Here is a 19,216-nt window from a genome sequence, read left to right on the forward strand (position 1 = left end):
GGAATTTCTTTGTATTTGCCTCTAGTGTGTGTCTATTTGTGACTATTCCCTCTATTAGAAATCTGAAAGCATTTCTTCAGCCCTTCAAACGTCAGGCCTCTAACAGCTTTTTCCAGCATCTTAGTTAACACCCTAATGAGTGAGAGCACAGTTTGGTTGACCAGATGGACTGGAGCAGAGAGCACCGCCCTTGCTAAGGGATTGTCCTGAAAGCCCTAGTAATGCTACTTTTCCATATAACTGGCCTTGGTTAAAGCCTTCCTGAATGTTCCTGCTGACCTCCTTACTCTTCCTCCTGCCTTTCTAGGTGACCATCAGGCCAGACCTTTCTTAGCCTCACTTTTCCCCCCTAATGGTGGCCAGCTTTTAGCCCCTTCTTATGCTAGAGAGTTTAAATTGAAATGAAGCAGGTCTTATTTCTTCCACTTCTGCAATTTGGGTACAATTTTGTCAGCAACTTTACAACCTACTCTCTCTGTATTTTAAGGTGAACTCTTTTACAGTGTTAAACCTTTTATACCTAACTAGGATAAGCAAGATAACATTTTTTAAGCTGTGAAAATTGCCCCTCAAAGGGTACAAATTTTATTTTGGAGTTCATCCTTTTTCTTTTATTTAATAAAGTCCTTCACTGGCTCCTTTCCAATCTTGAGGCATTCTTCCAACCATTTGCATATTGCCCCAGAGGATTTCTAGTGATACTAAAGTAACTTTACCTAATATCGTCAGTAGCTTAATATTTAATGAGCACCTGCTGCATGCAAAGTATACCACCAAGAGCTCTGAGGGGTTCAACAAAATATAAACCTCACAAAATCAGGCTTGAAAATCTGCTTTTGCCCAAACTGTTATTAACGTAAAATCCTAGGGCTTTGTTGCCTTTGTGAATCTAATTTAATGACATTCAGGAAAATAGTATTATAGTGGTAAGTAGGTTAATAATAACCACATAGTTTATGTGACCCTATACCACAGGAGAGAATGGAAAATAATATATTTGGAAAACATTATAAAGCACCAAGACAGGTGAAGATAAATTAAGACTCTTTAGGCTGTTTAAATAAAAAATAAATCTGTGTTGCTCTATCCTTGTGGCCGTGTCTCTCATCTGTCCTCCAGGAATCTTAGGTAGTCTAGTTCTAGAGATGGGGCATGAACACAAACAACTGATGAAAGGCAGGGAGGGAAATCCCTGACTTATGTGAGTCTATGACATATAAATCACCCTCCACAAAGAGTGACTGCATGAGCTTATATTCTTTCCCCTCTTTGGACCATTTAGAATGCTAGTGTTGTGCTGTGTCACATAAAGAATGGGTAATGAGCAAATAGCCATATTCTTTACCTTTCTCTACATCTTTTATTAATTGTCCGTGCTTTCCCAAACCATGAGAGTAAGATCAAAAGAAAATTACAAATTTTCTCTTAATGCATTGAAATAATAAGTTAGTAATTATTGTCTTGGTCAGCTCAGGCAGCCATATTTTACCATAAATTTACGGAGCTTATAAGCAACAGAAATTTATTTCCCACAGTTGTAGAGGCTGGAGGTCCAAAACTAAGGTGCCCACACGGTTCAGTGTCTAGTGAGCGTCTGCTGCCTGGTTCACAGATGGCCACTGTCTTGCTGTATCTCACGTGGAGGGAGAAGAAGCAGGCTTCCTCAGGGCTCCTATAAGGACACTAATTCCATTCGTGATGGCTCCACCCTCATGACCTCATCTAATTCTAATTACCTTCCAAAGATCCCACCTCCTAATCCCATCATAGAGGATAGAGTTTCAACATTTGAATTTTAGAGGAACAGAAACGTCAGATCATAACAATTATGCACTTCTGATTGCGTACAAATCAATGAGAATAGCAATGATGCTTCACTTTGACCTTCTAATCAGTGATCACACACCTTTGCCAAATTGCTCCTTCAAAGCAATATAATATACACCACCAGGCTTACCCAGCCCAGAAATCAGCTCATTATAGTCACTGCTGATAGAATATTTCAGAAGCAGTCTTTAACTCCTGCCTTGACCACCAACTAAACTGTATCACGATTTGCAAATAAGGATGTTTGTTTACCTATTAGTTTTTCTTTCATCCCCTTCTCAATTTTCCCCTTTTACATCCAGGTCACTGAAAATTTACAGGAGTTTATATTAATCTGACCATAATTCTCCTTTCGTACACTCTGCTGTGGCCTCGATGTCTTTTACATAGTTTGTTGTTAATGAATATCACACAGTGTAAGCCCCCTAATTCCCTCTGTTCTTTGCACACCCATCCCCACCTCTGTCACAGTTGCCCTCCCTGCAAAAGTCCCACAACGTGCCCCCTTACCACAACATGCACTTGCCTTCCCCTCCTTCTCTCCCGTTCTCCTTGCTGCTTCTGGTTCTATTTCTCCCTGCATGCACATAGATACCCAGTCTCTCCTCTCCAGTCCATCCTTTATGTTGACACCCAATGTCTTGTTATAAAACAAATTTGCCCAATAATACAAAATCCAAACAGTTTAGCTTGGCATAAAGCTGCCTTCCTCACCTGGTTCCATAAAACTCTCACCAGCCCACCTCCCCCATCTTGACCTGTATCCCCCAGTATATCCTGTACTCCACCCATACTCAGTCCTTACTACTTCCTGATAATACTCCCTAATGGTCCCCCTGCCCCCTCCCCCTGTCTTTATCTTAGGCATAGTTGAATTCAAATGTCTGGTATCCAGTGAAGTCTTTCCAGGCTTGCCCTGAGTTCCCTGCCTTCTCCTCTGTTCTCTCTTGCCCTTGGTTTATAATTCTTTCAAGCTCTTATTATTGTGTATTATAACCATCTGTTTATGCATTTACCCCATGGACAAGATTGTAATTTATAATCTGGTTCTGTATTCATGAAATAAAACCATGTCTTGTTCATTTTTTTCTTTCTTCATACTTGTCGCAGTGCCCCATACTCAAACTTTATTATGTTTGATTTTTCTTATGTCACATTTATCATCATCAGAATGGATATCAAATTCTCACAGAGCATTACTAAGATAAACATCCACTTATGCTATCACAGACAAATGTTGGTTTTAGCAGGAGAACCCATAAAAAGAGAGCTTTTGTGTATGCTTTTCTTTGAAAGTTAATAATTTGATTTATATGAAGACATCAGTGTTTGGTGGTTTTTGTTTTGTTTTTTTAATTCTTCTGTGAATCCCTAGAGAAGACCACCTGAATTTCAGGTACTACGTTATCAGCGTTGATCATGTTACACAAATAAATTGTCCTTATGCCTTTCACAACAGAATTTAAAGTTAATTTAACCCTCATCTTGATATTTGAAAAGATTGTTGTTCGTTTTTTTAATCATTGTATAGATGGTATACATAAAAACGACCGTGTTTTTTATTTTCATTTTCTCCCAGTTGCTTCAAAAAAACAGACAACAAAACAATACTTCTGGGGTCATAAAAGCAGTTTATTTCTATATCAGATTTATTCCAAAGAAGAATAAGCCTCATGTTAGACATTGTGCATCAAACACAAGTTTGCCTTGAATCAAGTTGTTTATGCCATCTCTGTATACAAGTAACACAGGTCATCTTTGCATCCAATTTATTAAGAACCATTACCATTCAGGTGCCATGTGTTACATATTTAAGACTTATTATCACGTTGTATATCATCTCTTCACTGTGTTTAGTGATAGATTCAAAAGTAATTAATTTTGCCAAATTATGAAATAAAACTGTTAATGTTTTTATAAAAATCATGTAGTATAATTGCCATTGTGATCAAAAAGAAAAGTAGAAGATATTACATGATTTTTAACCAATGCTGGCAACAACTTTTTTTTTAATTTGGGTATTAATAATATTCAGAAAAGGTTGATGAGTGGCATAGACTTGTAGATACAGCTTTACATATTTGTTTAATAATGATATTGTGAACTACTGTTGATCCTAACCCATTTCTCTTAACCAATTCTGGCAAGATAAGATTGAAAGTCTTATAAACATAAATTATCAAATAAAATGTTCAAGAAAAATATTTGTCTTCTTTTTCTTTCTCCTCTCTTCCTTCCCTTCCTGTTATGTAAAAAAAAAAAAATCAAATGAAGAATAGGATTAGGTAATAAAATATTGAATTTAAGTAAAGAAAGTGTTTAATTCAGTTCATAGTTAACAAGTTATAATAGTTTTTTTCAACTCATTTTTAAAGTGGTTTAATATGCCATGTTTTTATTCCTGGCAGGAACTAATTCCAGAGTTCTATTACCTACCGGAGATGTTTGTCAACAGTAATGGATACAATCTCGGAGTCAGAGAAGATGAAGTTGTAGTAAATGATGTTGGTCTTCCCCCTTGGGCAAAAAAACCTGAAGACTTTGTACGGATCAACAGGATGGTAAAAGAGATTTTGTTTTTGCTTGAGCAGTCATCAAGAAGTAAAAACATTCTGTTGTTTTCTTTTGTTTCTATCTATTAACAAATTGCCATTTAACATCTATAAATACAAGGTTAAAATTTTAAGAAAAAAGAAGGCAAGCATTTTACTATTGTCTTTTGACATTGTCCTTTATTGTGGAATGGATTTTCCTTTCATTGAAGACTAATAAAGGAATGGTAATTCAGTTATATTTGCTCCCTTAGGAGAAGACAATCAGATGAACATCTGTTGACTAATATAAGATATTCCAAAATGCTTGAAATAAATGTCCATTTCTTATTTTTGTTTACCAGCTAAATCTGTACTCCTTTTTCACTCATAAAATATTCAAAACAAAATAATTTACGTTTAGAACATATTTGCATGCAGGAAACCATAAGCTGTGAAACATACCTTAAAATATAATATACTTGTGGGGCGCCTAGGTGACCCAGTGGGTTAAGGATCTGATTCTTGATTTCTGCTCAGGTCATGATCTCAGAGTCCTGAGATTGAACCCCTGTGGGGCTCTTTGCTGGGCATGGAGCCTGCTTAAGATTCTCTCTCTCCCTCTCCCTCTGCCCCGCAACCCCCCACTCACATGCATTTACATGCACACACATGTGTGTGTTCTCTCTCTCTCTCTCTCAAAAAAAAAAAAAATATATATATATATATAATATTTGTCTTTAAGAGAACACCCATCTAGTAAACATTCTTAGATTGAAAAATGTCATTACTTTTTAAATCTGTGTGACAGATATCTGGCAGATATCTGGGTGTTCAAATAAAAAAACATGTAAATAGAATGTTTGCATGTGGGAATTTTATAGATTTTGATATATTTTATCCATATTTAAGGAGATTTTAATCTTAGTGTGGTTATGGTATATGGAAATGAACCACTTGCCAAACAGCCTCCCTAGTATACCATTATTCTTAGTAAATTGAGGAATTAAGAAAGTCAATGACTCAAAATATTTTTTTAATTCTGTTTCACTCACTCCCAATTTTTTCCAACTGTCTTGTAAATATATTTTATTTTGTTTTGATACCCAATTTATTTGAATCAGAATCCAAATAAAATCCACATTTATAATAGAGTTCACATATTCCTTAGCCCATTTTTTTGTGAAAATTCACATATGTCACACAGATATAATTCATATACCATACAGTTCACCCATGTAAAGTAAAAAAAAATGGATTTTAATTTATTCACAGAGTTGTACAATTATGAATATTTTTATCACCCCATAAAGAAACCCAGTACCTTCAGCATCTTCCACCATTTTCCCCAGCCAGCCCTAGGCAACTACTAACCTTTGCTGTCTCTATATATTTTCTTATTCTGGACATTTCACATAAATATGATCATATAATATGTGATTCCTCCCTCTACCCCCTGATTTTGTGTGTGTGTGTGTGTGTGTCTGTCTGTCTGTCTGTCTGTCTCTCTCCTTTTTTCTTTTCTTTTTTTTTGGACATTACTGTTAGTCTCATGCTCCCCTCAACTTTGGAACTATATTTTCTGTCTCTCAGAAATATTTGACTTTTAATATATTTTATTTTAAAGCTGTTGCTGATATGGTAGGCCTGGGTTTAAAAGTACTATATATATATAATCTGCAATCTGGTCTCCCCCTTTTGAGGGAATATCATGTATTGCATAACTTGTAGGTATGATTTCTCTCACTTTTCAATCTATAAATTGGTACTTCCAGATATATGGAGTTATATCATACTATCTCTTTGAATAACATATTTCAATTTATATTTTTAATGTGAGGAATTTACACTTCAGTAATATATTATACTTTAAAATCTGTACTTATTTTTAGAATTAATCATCTATTTCCATACTACCCTTACATATTTGAGTGCTGGCTATAATATCAGTGTAAGGATACCAAATCTACAAATTCAACCCTAGAAACCTGCCACATATCAGTATATTTGTACAGCCCAGAACTGTGCCTCACACAAAGTAGCTGGCAGTAAATGTCTGCTGAGTGAATGAATGAATCACCCAGGGGTAATAACCTCAATGATTTTAATACGTTGTCTAGTTATGTCCAAACTAGTTAAACTGACCCTGAAACTAATAAAAAATAAATAAATAAACTGAATGAATCCTTCACTCAGGCAAACAAAGTAGCCAAAAACTGTTGGACCAGATTTTTCACTTGTTCATACTATTGCACCCAACTGATTAAACAGAAGTTTTCATGTGGGTGCTAATAATAAATATGTACTGGAAAGAGTGTGACTTAGAGTTTAATAATTTCCTGCTCTTGAACCTGGGCTCTGCTATTTACTAACTTCATTGCCTTGAGTAAGTTGTGGAGCATCTCTGGTCCTCACATTTCTCATCTGTAAAATGTGGATAGATACCTTGTAAATGTTTTTTTAAATCATTATCATACAATTCATTTGTTTTCAGGGTACAATTTAATGATTTTTAGTAAATTTACAGAGTTGTGTGACCATCACCACAGTCTAATTTTAGAAAATTTCCATCATCCCAGAAAGATCATATGCCCATTTGCAGTCCCTCCCCATGCCTACCTGCAGCCCCAGGCAACAACTAATCAACTTTTTATCTCCAGAGGTTTGCCTTTTCTGGACATTTTATAGAACTAGAACTGTATGATATTTGTTCTTTTGTGTTTGACTTCTTTCACTTAGCAGCTTTTGAGATGAATCTCAAAAGTACTTTGCATATATCTGTACTTCGCTTTTTTTTGTAATTGTATTCCATGTATGGATAGGCCATATTTTGGTGACCCATTCATCAGTTGTTGAACATTTGGGTTTCCACTTTTTGGCTGTTAGAAATATGCTACTATGAACATTCACATACCAGTCTCCATGTGGACATAGGTTTTCATTGCTTTGAGGTATATACGTATGGTAGAATTGTCGAGTCATGGTAAATTTATGTTTAACTTTCTAAGAAATTACCTATTTTGCAAAGTGATTGTAGCATCTTACATTCCTACTAACGGTGACTCAGTTCCTTCTTATTTTCACCAACACTTGTCATTGCCTGGTTGTTTTTTTTATTATTATTATAACCATTCTAGTGGGTATGAAGTAAAATCTCATAGTTTAATTTCCATTTTTCTAGTGACTAATGATGTTGTGTGCCTCTTTGTGTGCTTTTTAGATGCTAGAACATTTTTACATATATTTTAATAAAACATTAAGTAGTGATTCATGATAGATACAACCTTTGTGTTCCTTATTAGTGAAAGAAGTTCATATGCCCCCAGAATTAATAATTTTATTAATGATATGCCTACTTGAAAAAGAAAAGGTAGTTGTGTTTCTAAAAGCAAATCCCCAAGAAAGCATCACACACAGAATTTCTTGAATATAGGGAAAGATAATTATTATGGATATGAAACCATCAGGTCATTAGTACTCATATAAACTGAATAAGCGAGACCATACACACTTGACTAAATTTGCAGAAAAATCACAAGGTTTCATTCATCTAATATGGGCAGTAATATAATCCAACCAAATACACTTTCCAGATAAAGGCAGTTTCTAGATTTTTATAGCTAAGTGAAAACTTTTTTGGAGGTTTGTTATTTTTCTCAACTTTATCACTACTTGGTTCCCTATCCTTTTATGCAAAAGAGGAAACCTTCTCTTTATTATCATAAGTACCTGTTATTATTCTATGAAGGCTATAATTCTATATCTGTTCTTTTTCTCTTTTCTTCTTGAAATTGTCAGCTATCAGCACACTTCCCTTTATAGCCATTCTGATTAGAGTGTGTTGCTTAAAATCTCTTCTAGTTAATCAAATGTATCAAAGCCTTATGATAAATAGGAGTCAGTCAGGTGCTAATTAGGGCCCTGAAGAAAATGGAAACTTCGTAGCTTTGGTGGAGTGACATCTGCTTCAGGTTTCACTGGTCAGTATCTGATCACTTCCAGTTTAGGAGTGAAGTTCTGAAACATTGAAACATGAAGTGATAAATTCTACCCTTAGTAAGTGGAATGTTACTATAGAGCATACCAAGTCCATACCTCTCCTTACAGCTATATACTTTCCTAGTGCGTTCTCCTTACTTCCCTGGGATAGCTGCTCACATTTGTTTTCTGTACTGTCCTCATTCCAATACTTACTGCTCATAACTGCTGCAAATCAGGATGTATATACCCTAATCTTAGTCAACTCACTCCATACCCCAGTGATGGTCCTGAATTGACCAAGACACAATAATGGCAGTGATAGTCCATTCCATATAAGCTGTGATGTTTTTGAGTGTTTATTCTTTGTCTCAGATACTAGGCTAGAGCTTCAGGCACATTATTTTTAATCCTCAAAAAAGTCTTCTGGGAATTATCCTGAAACCCAGCGAGGTCAATCATCTTGCCAGATATCACCTACTTATCAAAGTGGCAGTGTTCTTACCCACAGTATCCAGGATAAAATGGTGACTTAAGGAGCTGTGGGAAGGGAGAAGGGAAAGGAGAAGGAAGGGAAACATGTTTTTAACAAGAAGCCAGTACTTTGGGGTCAGCAGAAGAAAAGAAAGAAACAAGTGGGAATTGCCCCAAAACCAGCAGAATGTTCCAGCCCCAATGGCCATGCAGACCTGACTTTCTGAGATCCCATTTCTACCTCTTTCTCCCCCAGCCTACCCTGTAAGGCTCCCTCCCCAGCTGGTAAGACCTCTGCTTAGAGCTAAGGAGGTCTTAGGTCCCACTGCCCAGCAGTTGTGAGAGGAAAGCTATCCTTTAACTCTGCAGATGGAGGAAAGGCAAACTTAGAGGCACCCACAGGATTTTACAGCTTACACAGACCTTTATTTGAGAAAGGAGACTGAGACCCAAAAAGGCCAAATGGTTCACCCAAGGTCTTAACCCAAGTGCTTTTTCTAACTTACATGCCTGGCATTGCAAATTGGAACTCTGAACGTAATATCCCCTAGACCCACTGAAAGTCTCTAAAACTTTACCTGTATTTTGAATTAAATGTGGCTTTATAGATCGACTTGAGAACCAAAGCAGATTAGACGAATGCTGTTTCTATTGCAATATCTGCTCCAAAATACCACAAGGAACTTTGGAATATAATCTAGTTGTTATCTGTAAACTATTTATATCTGTGCATGGATGACCTCCATATACCTAATTTTGGCTGAGACTTACAATTGAGTTTTAAGTCATTTAACTGTATTGTTCATATATGATCACCACATAAGATTTTTTTTAAAAATCCCTTTTCCTTAGAAATACCTGATTCTCACCAAATGGTTTCATATCATTTGGGTCTTAAGAGAATTTAGCAGATTATTCATTGAAGGATACAGCCTGAGAAATGAATGTGACACTTAAAGAAAAGTTAAACTCTAAAATAGATTTTCCCTCTTACTTTAAGAAAGAACAAAATTCATGAATACTTTTCAGTAATAAATTATTTTATATTTATAATTGCTCAGAGTACTTCTATTGCATCTAAATAAAATACAAGAAATAATTTACTCCTGATACTAACCTTACCAGTTACTATCAGGTGACTGATAATTAATTACCTGACTTCTGTTTATATACCTCCTATACTTTGTCTTTCTATCAGCTTAAGTGCTGCTGAGCAAACTTTAAGACAAAATGCAGTGCTTCTTTAAAATTAATCTCACTATTTTCTGTCACTGTAAATACATATTTATCGAGTGTGTCGTCAAGCCAAGTAATATAGTATACTAGGAATTGTAAAGATTGCATGTAATATGGTGAATTAACTGTCCCTCAAAGATTTGCTCTCACATATTCCAAAGAATGAAGTTTTATAACTGACTGAAGTATGAGAGATAAATACTTATGCATTTCTGAAACTATCATAAAACATTTTCAGAAATGCATCATACTTATTTGTAGTTCTTTTTTTTAATTGAGGTATAATTGACATATAACATGTTCTTATTTATATATTACATATTCATATGTTACATATTTATATATTACATGTTATATATTACATTTTTATTATAATAAGTTCCAGCTTGTTTTTGTGAAGAAATGAAGGAAGCAAGGCATGAGGGGTTTTCTCTTTTCTAAACCAAATTCCTGTTATAGGCATTAATGAGTCAGTTAAGACTTTAACTAAATCTTTACTCCATGGGGTGACAGACTTTACACAAAATTCTGCCTACTTGGGAAAAATCAAAGTGCCGTGGTCTTGGTTCTCTGCAGCACCAGGATGCAGTGCCAGGTTAAATCGACCATAGGTAGGCAGTGCCTGCTAGCACAGACTGGGTAGCTTGAGAAGTGTTTATTCTTCCTGTCTTCTTTACCTGGGTTTTCCTTGAAGGGACCCTGCAGGATGCAAAGGGAAGGCTGCCATGGCATCAACAAGGTTCTACATCTGTAGCTGTCATTCTCAGTTGCATCAGAATTAGAGCCAGGGGGCAGTGGGAGGTGCCGCCCCTGAGAACAGCGATAGGCCGCAGAGCACTCAAAGGACATCATCTTATGAGAAGTAGCTGTGTGTCTCCACGTCTGCTCTCCTCCCTCAGTATCCCCTGTGCTGCTTTCTTTAGTTCACAGTCGTCCTTCACAGAACCCTTCGCTCCAACTTCTGGTCAGTTTTCCCGTCACACTGATGGGAAATGATCATACTGATGTCATGCAGAAATCATGTCAGACATCTGTGTTACCACTAGGAAACTTAATCATGTGCCTCTCTCTCTTTTTTTTCCTACTGAAGGAATTGGTATTTGATGACTATTTCTCTAATATACAAAGCCTGAGTGGTAACAGAAAATACAGAGGGTTTAAATTTTCCACAGATTCCATGAATACAGCCTTCATTCTTTCATATTGTTTTGTAAGTTTCTAACTTTGTACCAGCTGGGTAGCTCATACAGGATTTAGTTCTTAGGAAAGAGGTTTAGAGAAAATGTGCTCTAGTGTATGTATAATTTGGGCTGGGATTATCTTCAGTTATTTGAAGGGGTTCTTTGTAATGAGTCTAAAGTATAAAATGAAAATGTCTTATATCCCAAAGAAATGACATTCACAGTGGTAAAAAAAAATTCATCTCTTTGTATGGATTAGTATTCTATATCCGTGAGCATTCCTTCCTTCTTCTTTCAAGCTGTCATTAAGAAATTCAAGGCAAAGAAGACAAAAGTAATATTATAAAAAGGGATGATATCATTGATGAGAAATCAGTTTTATTATCTCATGATAACAACTGAAAAGGTATTTGATACATTTTGTAGAAACTTTTATATGTCTACAACCTAATTTCCTTCTCATTTTTAAAAAAGAGACACTACTTTGATTTTTAAGAATGTACTTTTTTTGGTTAACTTGTTTTCTAGTTATGGGAAATAATATATATAATTAATTACAGTTGTTTATACTTTTGTAAATACAGGGACAAGGATTGTGTTTTACTGAAGAACTGTGAAATCCAAAATTTGGTCTCATTAGAAAAACTGGAAAAGTGATATGGACACTTTGGGTAGACATTTCAATAAACTCTAAGTGCATTGAGTTCATACATCAAGAATTGGTTTAATTTAGCCACACCCAGCTAGGCTGATTACAACCGACTCACTCATGAAACATTAATAAAGCACTGTGTTCAGTTCTAACATGATTATAATCTGACCTCTTCACAAAGGACAGAAATAGAAAGTATCTCTGATAACATTATCCTAATGCTGGGTTCATCAATCATAATCTGCCCTTTTTTAAAATTTGTTTTAGAAAAAGGTCTTTCACGGATGTGCACTGATAATCTCATCCGGCCCTCAGCCCAGCAGATCCCTGGTGCTCCTAGACCAAATGTAGAACATTCTCCGTCTGCAGAGCAGAGTACGGTGCACTGAGGCAGAGATAGCAGAACCAAATGTGGTTTTGCTTTTGCTGTATTACATCCTTTATATGATTTTCATATTTTAAAGAAAAAGTCTCTTTTTGATGGGTAACAGTTTGCACTTGGGGTATATTTTTATACTAAAAAGCACACCCTGCTCTGAAAAGAATTTTCAGGAAATGAGAACTTGCAGAAGTGTGCTGTGGCAAACTCAAAATACTGAGACAGAGATCTTGTCTTTAAGTGCCTGCTCTGCCCGTGTCAGCTGTGACCCCTTGGACAAATAAGGCACCCTTAATCTCGTGGACCTTCAGTATCCTCCTTCTCTCTGAAACTGGGGATTTGTTTATTACACAAATCTTTGAGCCAGCTCTGAGGAAAGCATTATGGAAAAAACACGAAGAAGACTTGAACACAAATCCCACTCAAAAGAAAGCTAAAGTAGAGAAATTCCTTCTTTTATCCCAGTCACAAAGGGCCTGTTACACAGTTCACACTGCTCTGGGCTCTGAAAACACAAGCATGAGCAATGCAATGAGTGGCCCTCAGGAGCTTGCACTCTAGTAGGAACAGTGACAAGTACACATCAGTCCCCGCGAACGCTGGTAGGCGCTATTTCATGTGTTTGGATATACCAGTGAAAAAGGCAAAGATCCCTGCCTTTGTCGAGCTGACTTTTGATCAAAGGGAGACAGACAACAAAATAGTAAGTGAGTAAAATATGTAGTATGTTTGAAAGTAATCAATACTATGGAAACAAGAAGTAGTGGGAAGGTAAGGGGCTCCGGAATACAGGGGTGGGTGGCCAGGACCCCCTCACTGTGAAAGTGAGGTTTGCATTAAGACTGGAAGAAGGTGAGAGAGTGGACCAAGTGACTGTGTTGGGGAAAGACCTTTGCAGGCAGAAGGACCATCTGAAGCGAAGGCCCTGTGGCAGGGATGTGCTTCCCAAGGAAGCCAAGGAGCTGGGGTGGAGTGAGCAGGGGGCACCTAGTAGAAGACTGAGCAGCAGCGAGGCCAGATCACAAAAGGCCTCGAAGGCCATCATAAGCACTTTGCATTTTCACTCTGAGTGACATGGAGAGTCATGGCAGTGTTGGAGCAGAAGCATGCCATGATCTTATTTACATTTTGAAAGGATCGCTCTGGCTGCAGTCTTAGTTATGAACTGTTGAAGCACAGGGTAGAATCAGGCATATCTGTTAGCAGGTTTTATAAGAGGTGACGGTGGCTTCGACCAGGGTGGTAGCAGTGAAGGTAGTAAGACGTTAAGCAATGGATATTACTTAGCCTTCAAAAAAGAATGAAATCTTGCCATTTGCAACAACATGGATGGAACTAGAGGGTATTATGCTAAGCAAAATAAGTCAGTCAGAGAAAGACAAATACCGTAGGATTTCACTCGTATGTGGAATTAAAGAAACAAAACAGATGAACATAGGGGAAGGGAAGAAAAAATAAAATAAGATGAAAACAGCGTGGGAGACAAACCATAAGAGACTCTTAACTCTAGGGAAGAAACTGGGGGTTGCTGGAGGGGACTGGGTGGGGGTAAGGGGTAACTGAATGATGGGCATTAAGGAGGGCACTTGATGTTATGAGTACTGGGCATTATATGCAACTGATGAATCACTAAATTCTACCCCTGAAACTAATAATACAGTATATGTTAACTAAATCGAATTTAAATAAAATTTTTGAAAAAAATGATTAAAAAAATAAAGTTCAAGCCAACAGCCTCTCTATGCAGCTTCCTAGCTGTGACCATTTTCCCTCAGATTTCTCTGGTCTTATAGAGGCAAGTAAATGGTAGGGGACAAGTGTGTAGAGTGGTGATGGATAGAGCAGCAGAGATGCATCATTATATTTAGTAATTTCTACTAGAAATGGGATGGAGTGGGCTGTTTAGTGCCTATTGTCAGCTTAGAGTCTGAGAAGCAGGAAAAGCCCAAGCTGCCATGTTTATCTCCCACTAGACTTGTGATATTTTTGGAGGACATGGAATCCTTATTCATCTGTATATTCTCCAAGACTAGTTTCTGGCACAGGGTAGATAGTCAGTAATTTGGGGCTGGAAAGAGATTAAAGTATTTTCACCTTGTTTATTTGCATTTCAATGGGCATGCTCCTAGAGATCAGAGCTTTTGTCTTGTTTATCATAGTATCTCTGGGGCCTAAATTAACTGTCTGGCACATAATAGATGCTACATATTGAATGGATGAGGGATGAATGAATGAATGAATGAATGGCTATTGCCTCTGTTTGAAATCCTCTTCCCCCAGATATCTTTATAGTTCAGTTCCTCATTGTGGTCCTTAATTGTCACAAACTCAAAGAAGCCTTCTCTGACCACCTCCTCCAAATTAACAATTCCCTCCCCATCCATACATACTCCTTAACTTTCTTTCATACCTTTCTCTTTTCTTTAGCACTTCACCTTCTGACATACTCTGTAGCTTACTAATTATCTGGTGTTGTGTCGATCTCCCCCCACTACAATGTAAATGCTGCGGAGCAGGGATTTTGGTTTCTTTTATTTACTGTCATAACCCTAAAATCTAGAATAGTGTCAGCGCATAGCAGATGCTCAGTCAATATTCACTGAATGAATGAGCTGCTTTCCCACTCCTGACATTTCTTCCTTCTTGTTACCAGCACATCTTTCCCATTGCTTAATTAATTAACCAATAATATTTATTAAATATTTATTATTTAGTACTAGGTTAGGAGCTATGACAAATGGAAAAGAAGCATTAGATACGATCTCTATCTTCAAAACGCTTATGTTCTAATTGAGGATACAGTATTGCAAGTTTGAAACAAGTGCTAATTGGTAATAACCCCATTTGTTTGTATAGCACTTTCCAATTTATATGCAAATTGATTTTCACAAGTAAATGTGTATACATTATCTTACTCCATTAAACAGGAGGGTACGGATTTCAAGTGTCATAGAAATTCATAGAAGAACTCATAGAGTGTGAGCTGGATAACCCAGGAAACAAACCTTGCAGTTGAGTAAGAAGGATGGCTAAGACCTGAAAAAGAAGCAGGAGGGTGAAATGCTTTCAAAAGGGATAAAGGAGCAACAGAGGCTCAAAGGTTGTATGAGCTGCTCTGTGTTGGGGGCTGTGAATTGTCTGTGCTCCTTGGAGCCAAGGATGTATATCCGGAAGTCCTAAGAACTAGTGGGGGAGGGTGGGATCAGGGGTCAGGTAAAGTTTACCCTAATGTGTTTTGCTGGGAAGAACCTTCGAAGATTTGAAATAGAGGAGGAAAATGTGAGCGTGATGGTTTCAGAAGTCTGTTCCCCCAGCAGGGTGCAAGACTGGTTGGATTAGTCAGATTAGAGAAAGAGGTTGAGGTGTATTGCTGTCGCCCTTGTGAAGAGCAATGAGAGCTAAGACCAGGGTAGGGCTAGTGGGACTGGAAAAGAATCCTCTGGATTATACCTCCAGTAAGCAATCAAGTCCTAGAATAAGTTAAGTCCCCTACAGAAGAGGTCGTGCTATGATTTCTGATTGTCCGCTTGACTACATGCAACTCTCCTTAGAGAATCTTTTCAGTATCAGAAGCAGATTTTTGAGGCAATAAGAGAAAAGTCTTGGAAATATTCTTGCTCTAGTCTAGAAGAGGATATGGAAATTCAGTATTCTTAAATAAAAAGAATTCGGGAGAAAAAATATTCTTTCCTCAGAGTTAATTCCACTAGCCCTCGTTTCCTTTTTTTTTTTTAAGTTCAGAGATGCTTTATCCTAAACCTGCTAGAGAAAGAATTCTCTAGCATCTAATACCCATGGGACAATAAAATTAGAATTAGGTAACTATTATCCATCTAAGAGATATCCTCTCCGGTTTAAATCGCACTCTTTATTTCCTTCCTCCCAGATCCCCAGGGTAGAATTATGGATTGGGAATTGGTTTATCTAGGCTTAAAGCAATTGCTTCTGCTTTTAGATATGCAAGTAAAGGGTAAAGAAAGCTATTAAGACCATTATAACCCTAATAGCTTACTAATCAAGTATTTCTTTATATTTTTCCATTGTAAGTATTTGCAATAAAATCTTGTTTCAGAGTCCAAAATGGGTTTGTACAAGAAAACATAGTTCTGTAGAGAATAAGCAGACAGCATGTATTTAGTAACAGATTGATACTATTTAGAGTACAGTTAAGTCTCAGTGTCAGGCTTTAGCTTGAGATAGGTCTTTATGCTTTCATTATGGGGTACCTAAAATTCGATTCTCAGGTATGCATTTGATTTAAAACCGGGGTTGGCTTTTAGATGTTCTAACTGGATTTTCTTTTCTCTCCGCAGTGACTAGCAAGACAGACAATCTATAAGACATTATCTGTTGAATCTGCTACCTTATTGTTTCTTTGTCATTTAATTTTATAATCCCCCCAAAAAACCTGGGGCAAAATTATTTAAACAATTAATTGTTCATTGATTCACTCTGCTGCCTCTCTAACATATAGAATAGGATAGGATAAATAACTATAGACTTAGAGATTTTTTAAAATTGAATTAAAGATTGTTGTAAACAAATATGAATAATTTTTTAAACTGAGATGAAATAAATACTGAGAAAAAATATATAAAACGTTGAAATTGGCACCACAAGAAATAAAGACTTAAAAGCCTGAAAGAAATTTAAATGGTAAAATCTTCCCATCTCCAAATTATCCAAGACCATATTATTTTACAGGTAAATTCTACCAAATTTTCAAGAGATAATAAAATAATTTCTTTAGAAAGTAGTTGCAGAAAACATGACAAGCCATCCGTGAAGGCTAGTGTAATCTTGATTCCAAAAGTAGTTAAAGGGAGAAAAGAAGAATAAAGAAATAGGGCCATTTCATGTATAGATATAAATACAAAAGTTCTAAGCAAAATATTATCTAACAACCCCCAATATATATATAATATCTGTTAGTGTGTATATATATAATGTAATGTGTGAGTGTGTATTTATAATGTAATATATATATATATATAAAATTTGTGAGTGTGTATATGTGTGTTACAAAAAGTCTAATTGTTCAAGATTAGGAAAAAGACAAAGATGCTTCATGTCACCACTATTGTTTAATGTAGTCCTTAAAGTTAAGAACAATTCTATAAGAAAAAAATAAAGACGTTATAGTTATAACTAATAAGACTTGCCAGAAACAAAATCAACTTAAAGAAATCAGTGGCATTCTTTTAAATCATCAGTAACCAAATATGAAATGTAATTTTAGAATGTTGTAATTGCATCAAAACTTGTGGACTCTCTGGGAATTAACCAAGAATTCCCACATCCTTTATGGAGAAAATATTAATTTTTAACTCTAATAAAATACATAGAAAATAACCCGTGTAAGTAAAGAGACATTCTAGGACCTTGGATGGGAACCGAATATCAGCTTTCCCAAATTAACCCATAAATTTACTGGCCTCCAATCACAATCATTTTGATGTATCTCTGTGCACTTATTTTAAATGTTATAGGGAAGAATAAAGGTCCAAGAATAGCTGCATTGACTGAAAAAGAATAAACCCACTAGTGGGCTAGAAAGATATATGAGAAATAAAGATAATTAAGATAAATTAGGGTAACAATAGAAATAAAAAGAGTGGAAAGAGCTGTAGACTCACATATATCCAGATAGATGGATGGAGGGATGGATGGATGGATAGATGGATGGATAGGGAAAAGAGAAAGGAAGGGAGGGAAGAAAGGAGAGAAAGAAAAAGGTACCTTGCATCCTTTTCATTAGTTCTAATAAGTTGGCTGCTGACTGTATTGCTTTTTCTAGGAAGATTATCCTATTTGTAAACACTAGCAGTTTTATATCTTTGTCTCAAATATACACACACCAAAGATGGCATCATATACCGCTGAGGAAAATTGTGTTTGTTTAATAGAGGTATTGGAAAAACTGACTTACCATATAAACAAAAATAATACTGGATCCCTATTTAATACCACATACAAGTTAAAGTAGACTGTAGGTGAATTAAAGACGAGTATATGAAAAGTAAAACCATAAACATAAAGCTAATACATTAGTGGACCTGGGTGGCTCATTCGGTTAAGCGGCTGCCTTCGGCTCAGGTCATGATACCAGGGTCCTGGGATTGAGCCCCGCATCAGGCTCTCTGCTCGGAGAGCCTGCTTCTCCCTCTCCCTGCTGTCTGCCTACTTGTGCTCTCTAGCTCTCTGTCAAATAAACAAATAAAATCTTTAAAAAAAAAAGCTAATACATTAAAATTATAAAAAGTTATCTTCGTAATTTCAGAACAAAATCCCAAGAGCATAAAAATAAAGAGAAAAAATAGTTGATGAGCTCAAAATTAAGAATTTCTTTTCAATGAAGAACTACATGGATAAAGTTCGTAGACATGTAACATTTGGGAGCATACATTTACAATGTTTAAAACCAACAAGGAACTATTACCTAAAATACATAAAGAACTTTTGCAAAATAACAACACAAAGACAGGAACCTCCATAAAAAGATGAGCAAAGGACGTGAAGAGGAAGTTTACAGAAGAGGAAACCCAAAAGGCTATATTAAAAAGATGTCAAATTCCTTATTAATCAGAGGAATACAAATTAAAACAATGAGATACTGTTTCATATCTGTTACACTGGCTAAATTAGAAACCCGGACAATACTAAGAGTGGATGGGCTTGTGGACATATAGAGCCTTATATGCACTGCGGGAGGGAGTGGAGACAAGCGCAGCCATCCTGAAGCGCAGCTGGGCACTAATGGGCACATCCACTGCAGGGACACAGCAGTCCCACTCCAGATTATGAGTCCCAGAGAAATTCTCACAAAGATCCAAAAAGAGGTGCAAGAGAGGACATTCATCCCAACATTGTGTCACAGGGGGCTAGAGGCAGTCTAGTGCTCATTGCTGGGGCAGCTCTGTGCAGCCACTAGAAACAACAGATTTCCTATACACACAGC

The 19,216-nt window shown here is 36.5% G+C and overlaps 1 protein-coding gene across 8 annotated transcripts in view; it reads left to right on the top strand.

Annotated features, from left to right (window-relative positions):
- The window catches only part of NBEA (neurobeachin), a 685,632-nt gene that overhangs the window by 621,561 nt on the left and 44,855 nt on the right, over nt 1-19,216 (top strand). For all 8 annotated transcript variants that reach the window (XM_088021800.1, XM_088021804.1, XM_088021803.1 and 5 more), the window contains one exon: nt 4,236-4,388. In XM_088021800.1, coding sequence (XP_087877926.1) covers nt 4,236-4,388 — 153 coding nt within the window. The remainder of the gene's footprint in view (nt 1-4,235; nt 4,389-19,216) is intronic.

This window comes from Eumetopias jubatus, unplaced genomic scaffold (assembly GCF_037043125.1).
Source record: "Eumetopias jubatus isolate StellerSeaLion01/CBP00866 unplaced genomic scaffold, mEumJub1_p1.0 scaffold_3, whole genome shotgun sequence".
Classification (NCBI taxonomy): Eukaryota; Metazoa; Chordata; class Mammalia; order Carnivora; family Otariidae; genus Eumetopias; species Eumetopias jubatus.